At 33.4% G+C, this 9,274-nt stretch overlaps 1 protein-coding gene across 3 annotated transcripts; it reads right to left on the bottom strand.

Annotated features, from left to right (window-relative positions):
* Window positions 1-4,148: 4,148 nt before the first annotated feature.
* On the bottom strand, window positions 4,149-7,747 carry LOC140783599 (monooxygenase 2-like). 3 transcript variants are annotated; one of them, XM_073130538.1, is made up of 6 exons: window positions 7,315-7,747; window positions 7,068-7,214; window positions 6,025-6,090; window positions 5,700-5,868; window positions 5,240-5,468; window positions 4,149-4,836 (listed from the first exon to the last, which is right to left on the bottom strand). In XM_073130538.1, exons 1-6 carry the CDS (start codon window positions 7,389-7,391, stop codon window positions 4,310-4,312), a joined length of 1,215 nt encoding a protein of 404 aa, XP_072986639.1. In that variant the 5' UTR covers window positions 7,392-7,747; the 3' UTR covers window positions 4,149-4,309. The 3 variants fall into 3 exon arrangements, with proteins under 3 accessions (XP_072986639.1, XP_072986640.1, XP_072986638.1); XM_073130539.1 differs by having other exon boundaries at window positions 5,240-5,435; window positions 7,315-7,701; XM_073130537.1 differs by having other exon boundaries at window positions 5,240-5,483; window positions 7,315-7,701.
* Window positions 7,748-9,274: the final 1,527 nt, after the last annotated feature.

Genomic DNA, 9,274 nt, shown 5'->3' on the forward strand with positions numbered 1-9,274 from the left:
TTTTTTTTTTAGGTTAGGTTGTTACATTAGTTAATTTAGTAAGCCTTTATAGCAAGTCCAATTAAGTTATGTAAATCTTTAAGGCAAATTCTAGTTCAAGTCGTGTAAGCCTTTATGGCTAATCTTAGTAGGACTTATTATACCCGACCATTATATATAGAAGGGTTGAGTTGCTTTATTAAATCATCCAAACATCCAAAAATCTATTAGAACCCTAACCCATGAGGCTACAATCTATAAAATATCATAATTTTATTATATCAAGATTTTTTCAGATCTGATTTGCAACAAAATAAGCACCATAAGAGGTCAAGAAATAGAGAGGGTCCAAGTAAAGCCATAATTACGCTAACAACAACTATCATGCCAAGACAACTAATGCATCACTTGGTAGCTCTTCCATGAAGGAAGAGTACTAGAGGAATCACACACATATTGATTTATTAGTGAAGTTGTATTTGGAACAATTTGGATATAATTTTATGAATATTTACGTACAACAACGATGGATGTTATTTTCTATAAGATTTGTCTACAATAACAATAATCTATACATGTCTAAAATCTGTGTCCAACAGAAAATAATCTATTTCTAAAATATTTTTATACAATAGCAAATAATCTAGAAGTTCTAAAATATTTGTGTACAATAAGTATTTTGATACATTGTCAATATAATTTCATAGTTAGTATCCCAGATTCTATAATTAATAACTATAGATTCCATAATTAATAATTATAGATTCTATAGTTATTAATTATAAATTTCATAATTAATAATTATATATTCCATAGTTATTAAGTATGGTTTCCTAAGATACTAACTTGGGATTTCATAGATATGAACTCAAAATGCACTCTATTATAGATAATATGATATAATTTTATTAAACTATATTCTTAATATAGTAATTAATAATAGATTTCATATATACTAACTGATTTCATAGTTCGTATCTTTAGATTCTGTATATATTAATGTCGGATTCCATAGTTAATAACTATGGATTCCTTGTTTAGTAACTATAGATTTTATACTTTATAATTATGAGTTTCTAAATACTAACTAGGTTCTAGAGATAATAGCTTTAAATAAACTCTATTATAGAGTCTGTAGTTACTAACTACGAATTCCATAAAATACGAGTACTTCCACCTTCATAATAAAAAAAATATTTTATGCTAATCTATTATTATAACACCTTCTATGTGAAAAAGATTGTAGCATAACGGTATAGAGTTACTTATTTTAGCTATTTCTATTGGAGATGTGAAAAAGAAAGAGTTTGTCCAAAACCTCTTCGTTGCTACTGAAAAAAAAGCAAGAATAGAGTAATATTATATTGCTGCCGAAGAAGAATAAAGAATAAATATTCTCTCTCCTTGTATCTCTTCAAAAAAAAAAAAATAGAATTGTCTTTCATAATTAGGACAAAATTATAAAAAAAAGAAAGAAGACAAACTATATTTATTATTGCAGGTGATGGTGACTTGATCCACTTAAATAAATAGAAGGGCATTACAGTCATTTAAAATTGAAAATAGTAAAATATAAAATAGTTTAGTTTATGGTGCAAATCGTCATAATATATCAATAGTATTTACTAGCAAAAAAATAAAAAACTTGAAGAGCTGGATAGTCTGGGCATATCTTAAATTTAAGCATAAGAATGTGCACAATTCTGTCAAATCTATTAATCACAAGAGTGAATATAAACAGTTCGTTTTTTTTTAGTTTGACTTTGTTTTTTATATTTTTCATTAGATATCACTCTTAAAATGCCCAAATAAAATCTACAAAATACTTACCAGTAATAGCTACGTTTTACATGTGCATTATGAACTATTTATGAGATGCATGTTGTCTTGGGTTTTTCATCTTTCTCTATATTTATAATATTTTGAGGTCTCTTTCTTAACTATCTAGGATTGATAGGACTTGAATTTTCTTGGCTTCAGCTGTTCAGCATGGATGAAAGAGAAGCATAAATAAGAGAAAAGTCATAAAAAGTATTGAAAAACTAATTTAAAACTAATAAATTTTATAAAAATAATACTAAGTTAATTATTTTATCATTTAGAATGAAAATTGATGTCTTGCCCCTAACGTTTCTAAAGGGCGGCCATGATGATTACTAAGGTGTACTAAATAAAATTCTAAAATTTAAGAGGGTCAACCTAAGAGAGCAGGTGTTTTTAATAAGGCGTATCGCCTCGACTTATAATCATGCGGAAGTGCTCAAAAAACACCAAAACGAATTGTCGCAACTGCAAGTAAACTGAGAAGATAAAAAAAAAGTCAAAGATTGCCACCTTAAGTATAAGACAAATGTTAGGTTTGGACATAAGACACTATGGTGAGTTTAGGGCTAAATCGTCTTATCTTACTCTCCCTAATTATTCTTAAGAAATTAGGGAGAGTAAGATAACATTAGTCTTAAGAAATTTAAGAAATTGAAATAAGAATTAAAGGAATTAAAATTGAATTTAAGAAATATAAATCTAATAGACATTGGGTGGGCCAATTGTGAGTATTGGGCTAGGCACCTCAATGGACAAGCTATTATCTATAGGTTCTAATGGATAGATCGAGTGCAACGAGCTCGGGCAAGGTCGCATTTTAGATTCTCTTAATTTTGATGCAAACTTTCAAAGCATCGCAGCCGAATTAGCCTTGGACAATAGAAAGGATTGGGTTGGCTATGGTTAGGGTTCAGTCAGCACCGAGTTTAGTGGGAACACAAATATAAAAAGTCAAAGCCCAAGCCAAGTCAAAAAGCGAATCCGAATTAGTTTTAAGAAAATCAAGTTCTACTAGGTCTAGAAAAAAGCTGAATAGGAATCAAATTTAGAAACTAAAACCAATTAGGAAATCTGAATCCTAATCTAACAAAGAAAATCAAGCTCAAGTCGCTGCACGGGAAAACTAATTAACTAATTAAGAGTAGAGAATGAAAAGCCAAATACGAATAAAAAAAGTAAACATGGCTAATATAAGACAACACATTTTTTTGAACTAGAAAACTTACTCTTGCATAGAGAAAAAAATTATGAATTTGCCCAAATCTGATTAATCTTATTTCATCAAGCAATATAAATAAGACTTACTTAGAGCTTCTTCAAACACTACAATACCGTAGTATTTAAATAACCTCTTAAACAATAACTACCTAATTAACTACTCTTATAAATAAGATCGTCTCCATTTGGTTAGCACAAGTGCGATGGATCAAATCCTCAAAAGCAGTATTGATTTGTTTGATGTTGATGAATATTAAGCTCCTTCTGATGTTACTCAATCATTCTCAACTGTAGCTTAAGTAACCAAAGAAGTATAGAAGCTCCTCACTCAAATATAGAACATAATCTCTGTGAAAAATTTGAAAACTCTTCTAAGATAAGAGTGACAATCTTAGAGTTCTCTTTTCAATCGGTGATAAATAAGCTACCAAAGGAATCCTCATATCATTTTCTGATTTAGAACATTCTTTTGATGTCTTGTTTTGTCATTCGGATGCCACTTATTCTGTATGGACTAAAGTGACCCATTCTAGCCGACGGGACACAACTAACCCGTCCGCATGCAAATATGAAAATTAAATCTTAAATCCTTGTTTCTTCTTTTGACTTGATTTCTTTGCACAAACTTATCTTTCATAACTATATGACTTGACGATATAAATAACTCTAAATTGTACAACTCAAATATGTGATTTTGTCCACAAATTTTGCATTACAATAATATCTCTCTTACACATGATAGTAACTCTCCTCATAATATGAATTATGCTCCATGAGATATCTTAGAACTCGTAGATGATTTGCTTTAAGCTTGCATGAGTTGGATTACTTTCTTTAAGCCTCTAGTTACTTATACAGAGGTAAAAAGTGTCATTGCTTTAAAATAGCAAAATCTACCAAAGAAAACTCTAAATTTGAAATATATTCAAAACTTGCTTTCGCTATCCTAATAACGTACGCTACTTAAATTATATTAAATTTTACATTCCATTCATCTGGATGCCCTTAACCGTGCCATAACGATGTTCTAAAACATTATTTGCTGAAGTTAATTCTGTATCAGCTGACATGATTTTTTTTTTGACTTTTTATAAACTATATAATTTAACTATACACATGAATTTAAATTATATAATTAAAATTAAATATTATTTTATCCACAAATTTATCATTATAAGAATATCGCACTTACAATTTGATTGTCAATTATATATCACTCTCTAACAGCATGCAGAACTATTACTACAACTCTCATATCCTCTACATATTTAACCTCAAATTGAACAGATCAAAGCTTTTCATAACCATAATCGGACATTTTCAGCAGCATCTTAGCCATCCATCTGGACAAAAACTTATCCCTTAGAAAAGTTATAACTGCTCCACTACTTTGCTGTATGAATCCCACAAGGTAAGCTGTTGTAATGAGTTGAAAGCTCCTCCATCTCCTAATCCTGGCATACTTATCCAAAGCTAGCTTAATCCTATCATACTCTTCTTGGGCTCCTTTGTGGCCCTCCAAGATGGCTTCACTTAGACACTTGGCTAAAACTATACTATCTTCAAGTGCTGAGCAGCCTCCTTGACCCAAGTCCGGTGTCATGGGGTGGAGCGCATCTCCAGCGACGCAAACGTTTCTTTTGGTAATATTTCCCCAGAGCAAAGAGAATGGTGACCTGTATCTTAATGGAGTCGAGACCACTTCACCAATCTCACTGATCTCTATTACTTGCTTTACTTCTTTAGGGACATTTGTGAGCTTGCTTAGCACATACTGTCTCATCTTGGTTGCACTTTCCTCTGCAGCCTCCATTTCTGCATACAAAAATAGGACTTCGGAGGAGTAAGATGTAGAAAAATTAAGTAGAGTTAAAGCACAACATATGTGTACTGATGGACTTGACTTGAGGACTAGATAGTAGTTTTAGTGTAGATTTTTATTATTTTTAAATGACTATATTGCACATGTAGATAACTAGATATGATAGTAAAGTGAAATAAAGTGTATTTTTCTTTGAGTTATTTTTATATATAAGATTTGAGAGAGGATTAGCCTTTTAGAGTTAATACTAACTCTTACATATTTCAATTCTGAGAAATTTTAGTCTAGCATTTCAGAGGATTAGTTTCTTTATGGAACTTTAGGTAACAAGTAACAAAACTCCAACTTACATATACACAAGTACATGTAGAGACGTATAAATGCATGCAGTTTTACCTTCTGGCGAGGGACTCCAAGTGAAGAACCAGTAAACACTTCTTTCAGAACATGGTAATAAACCTGAACGATAGCCTTTACCGACAATTTGTAAGAATTCTGGCTTCAAATTATGGTCTGATGAAAACTCAGCAACACCTCTGGTTGCAGAGCGCCCTGTATAAGCAGGCTTCTTTAGCCCTAACCATTTTGCTACCTGTGAATTAATCCCATCGCATCCTATTAATACCTGTAATGACAAAAACTAAGAGGAAAATTAGCATTTTATATATTTTATTTGACCAAATTTTGTAAAATTTAGTGTCACCAGTTGTGTCTAACTGGGATCATGGTTTTCCATCTCAAAACAAAAGAGTGCCCACGTCAAACAAAGGTCCGGTTTTGCCCTCAGTCAGTGGTCAACTGCCGATTCTGCTTGCCTTTATCAGCACATTATACATTCCTTTATAAGAATGTGTACCTTGGTTTTGATTATGGAGCCATCAGTTAAGTGTAAGATCTTAACGTTGCCATCCTCTTCAATTGAAACAATCTTAGAAGAGTATCTGATAGTGCCTGATGGCAGTTCTCTTTCTAAAGTTTCTAGCAATATGTTCCTCTTCACACAACGGACTTCTAATTTCTTGCCCCTGCATTACAGTAGAGCATGATAAACCATTGATGATTTATAACAAACCTTTGTAAATTGTCTTTCGTTCGGTATGAGACTACCAAAAGACATTAAGGTAGAGACTATTTTTTTTTCACAAAGTTAAGTTTATTAACAAGAAGTTCAATGAACTCACTGATTTTCTCGTTTCTTAAAGCTCAATTCTGATGTGATGGCTCCAGATGCAGAGGACACTACAAACCTGCAGAAAATGTGAAAAATCTTATCATAGTTTCTTTTAAATCATCTCAAGCTTGTGTACAAGTAAGGTAAGAACTTCCATCGAAAGGATAAAATGGTTGTGTCGATATGGGTAAACAACATTTGCATGCATTGTCACAAAGCATACTGGCTTCCAAATTATCAGATGATTTAGTCATAGAAATAAATTTTAAACTGTCAGTGATAAAACATAAAGATACCATAATACTTCTCAAAGTAGACATGCTGTACCAACATAAGATCAATATGTAGGTTGACCTTCTAGAGTCATGTTAATTTTCATTGCGGTCCAGAAGCGATTCATATGTAGTTGAAGCGTACCATGGACAAGGGGATATATAATACCAAAAGCTGCCAACTTAGCATTCTGTATGCAATTGCAGAACTTTGTTCATAGATAAAATATTTTGCTCCTAAGGTTAATTTCTATGTTCATGTGCAAATACAACAACTTTTCGGAGACAGTGATCACCAACTACTCTGGTTTTGCTATTATTTCCAACTAATGATTGTAAAGAGCAAAGTTGGGTTAAATGTCCTTGTCCAATAGCATAGAATTATTTTCAACTCATAGAGGCAGTGCTGACAAACCTATCAATTCTCACTGACCAGTATGAAACTTTTAGTAGGACAAGATGCGGTTGTTTTTATTTAAAAACTTTCAAAATACTATAATTGTCATTATGTTTAATTTTTAATAGAATATTCCTAACAAATTATTATTAAAGTTAATAAACATGTGTAAAGGACTAATACCCTCTCTTTTGTAAGTTAAGAGTGTAAATCTAGTCGAGTCAAAATCGTTACCTCCTGCTCTGATGTCAAATGAATCAGTAAATTGCTCGAAATTTTTTAAGCTGATAGGCGACGTAGATTTGATTTTCTACATTTTAACCATTAGCCAGTACCGTAATAAAGCCTTTATCAAAAGATTCGCAGATACTGTCGAAATCTTACCCTTGAAGGAGAATATGCTGCTGCCTGATGGAGTCTCCCACCCCAAGCACATCTAGCGCTCTCCATGCATTCGTCCATATCGTCAACGCAAAGCCCGATATCCGCAACACCTCTGACGCCTCCAAAACAAGGCTTCGGACTCCTTTCCTGCATCCATTCATTACTATCATCATAGAATTACATAGTAATATATAATTTAGTTATGGTATTCGTGAAAGAAATTTGGTTGAGGCATTTAATCAAGCACCTATGTAGTCCTAGTGCCGTCGCAAGACCTGCTATTCCGGCGCCGACAATGACGATATCTTCTACTCCCTCTTCCATTGTTGTATGCCAGCAATTATGGTTTGGACTCGCAAGAGCAAAGGTTGCTACTTATATAAGTGGAGGATAAGGGGATAAAAGCAGTGAGGTCATTGCTGACGGTAGAGGAAGGGGGGCTGCTACTGGCTTATATTGACAACAAAGATTGGACTTGTCTATTGATACCTTGATGACAATGACAGAAACCAATAGGATAGGGAGACTTCTCTCTTTTTTTCTTTTTTCTTGTTTAGAATTTGATATTAGGTTGATAAGATCCAACGTGAACGTCCCTGTGCCTTTAACACTAACACAAGCACCAAATTAAATCATTGAAATTGGATCTCCCTAAAAACTTATTTATATCGAGAGAAATTAATAATTTTTATTGAATCATTTGCTTTAAATCAATGGTATATGTGTAGGGCGAAAATGGGTTGGATTAAGTCCAACCCAACCAGCTACCTGATTCGGATCGGATATAGATAGAAAAATCTTATCCAATCTAAATTTGGATACATATACGGATACGGATAGCCATTTACTAAAATGTCCGGATACGAATAGCCTTTTAGAAAAAAAATCTAGATACTGATATGGGTACGGATATAGTTAATTTTATCAGATACGGATTCAGATAACGGATATCCGTTTATCCGCTTTTATAAATACCCAACTAAACCCTACCTTCTCTATCTCTCATCTTCCATCTCCCTTCTCCCATCTCTCCCAAATCTCCTGAATCTCCTAATCCGCAAATGCTTATAGCTGCCTCCATCTAAAATCCCTCATCACCATCGTCGGTCACGGATGCCATCAACTTTCTGGTCGTGGCGTCACCAACCTCGCCTCTTCTAGTCCTCTCTCCTCGAGATCGGCAACACTTAGCCCCACCTCCTTCGGTCGTTGAGCTTGGCGATAATAAGCTCCACCTTCTGGCCCTCCCTCCTCGAGATCGCCTCACCAAGCTCAGCCTCCTCCGGTCCTCCCTCCTCAAGTCCTCCCTCCTCAAGTCCTCCCTCCTCGAGCTCGGCCTCCTTCGACCCTTCCTCCTCAAGCTATATTAATTCAAACTTGTTTACTTTTCTACTACTTATAGAGAGTGAGGGATTTAATTCTTGAGGCATATTTTTTTCTATAATTCTCTGTCTATACTGTTAAAGCTCACATTAAGTGTTGCTATTGTGTCGGCTAAGTTGGAGCTTTTTCTTTTACAGTTATGTGGTAAAGCTGGTAGACAAGGTGATCCAGGATCAACAAGGTTTATGGTTAGGTACTACCATTTATGGTTGAGAGAAGTAGAATTTATGATATCAATACTTTTTCACATCTATTTGAGATCTTTTTTTATTGTATGTTTCATCTTTAAATCAGATCTGCATAGTTCATTGCTAAGGTATTATAAAAAAATTTCGCCTTTCCAGAAAGAAACCGTTGCAAGCTTAAAATATATGAATTTGTTGTACTCTGAGAATTAAGGATGTAGGTGAAGAAGAAGAAAAAGAAAAAAAAAACAGCATCGGTAAAGTTATCAATTTATCAAATCTGACTTCTATAATGCATAAAAGCAAAAGGGCATCCTATTGCACAATGTTCTTGCGATTGTAGGTTCCAGGAAAGGAAAGGCTTCATGTTTTAATTTTGAAGACTTTAGTTCTATTTTCATATCTCTAACTTCTAGACCATTTATAGTAGAATGGTATATGAACTCAAATTATAATTTTTACTCTTATTGGTTGTACTTTCACTGCTCTATGCATGATTGTATCTCTCCCTATATCCCACATAAGATGGGATTTAGGCTTATAATCAAGAAGTAGGTAACAAAATTTACTAATTGTCTCTGTGAAAAATCCCTAGACACAAGTATGTATCTAAATACTAGGCAATGATATCACTCGTTC

Source organism: Typha latifolia, chromosome 3 (assembly GCF_019914945.1).
Source record: "Typha latifolia isolate L0001 chromosome 3, TyphaL0001v2, whole genome shotgun sequence".
NCBI lineage: Eukaryota > Viridiplantae > Streptophyta > Magnoliopsida > Poales > Typhaceae > Typha > Typha latifolia.

What these genes read in the sequence shown, in the direction of transcription:
- LOC140783599 (XM_073130537.1), bottom strand. Translation starts at nt 7,391, where the DNA reads ATGGAAGAGGGAGTAGAAGATATCGTCATTGTCGGCGCCGGAATAGCA. An exon ending in ACGGCACTAGGACTACATAG is followed by an intron (nt 7,215 to 7,314) that starts GTGCTTGATTAA and finishes GAATGGATGCAG; the next exon opens with GAAAGGAGTCCGAAGCCTTG. An exon ending in TTTAAGAAACGAGAAAATCA is followed by an intron (nt 5,869 to 6,024) that starts GTGAGTTCATTG and finishes ACTGTAATGCAG; the next exon opens with GGGCAAGAAATTAGAAGTCC.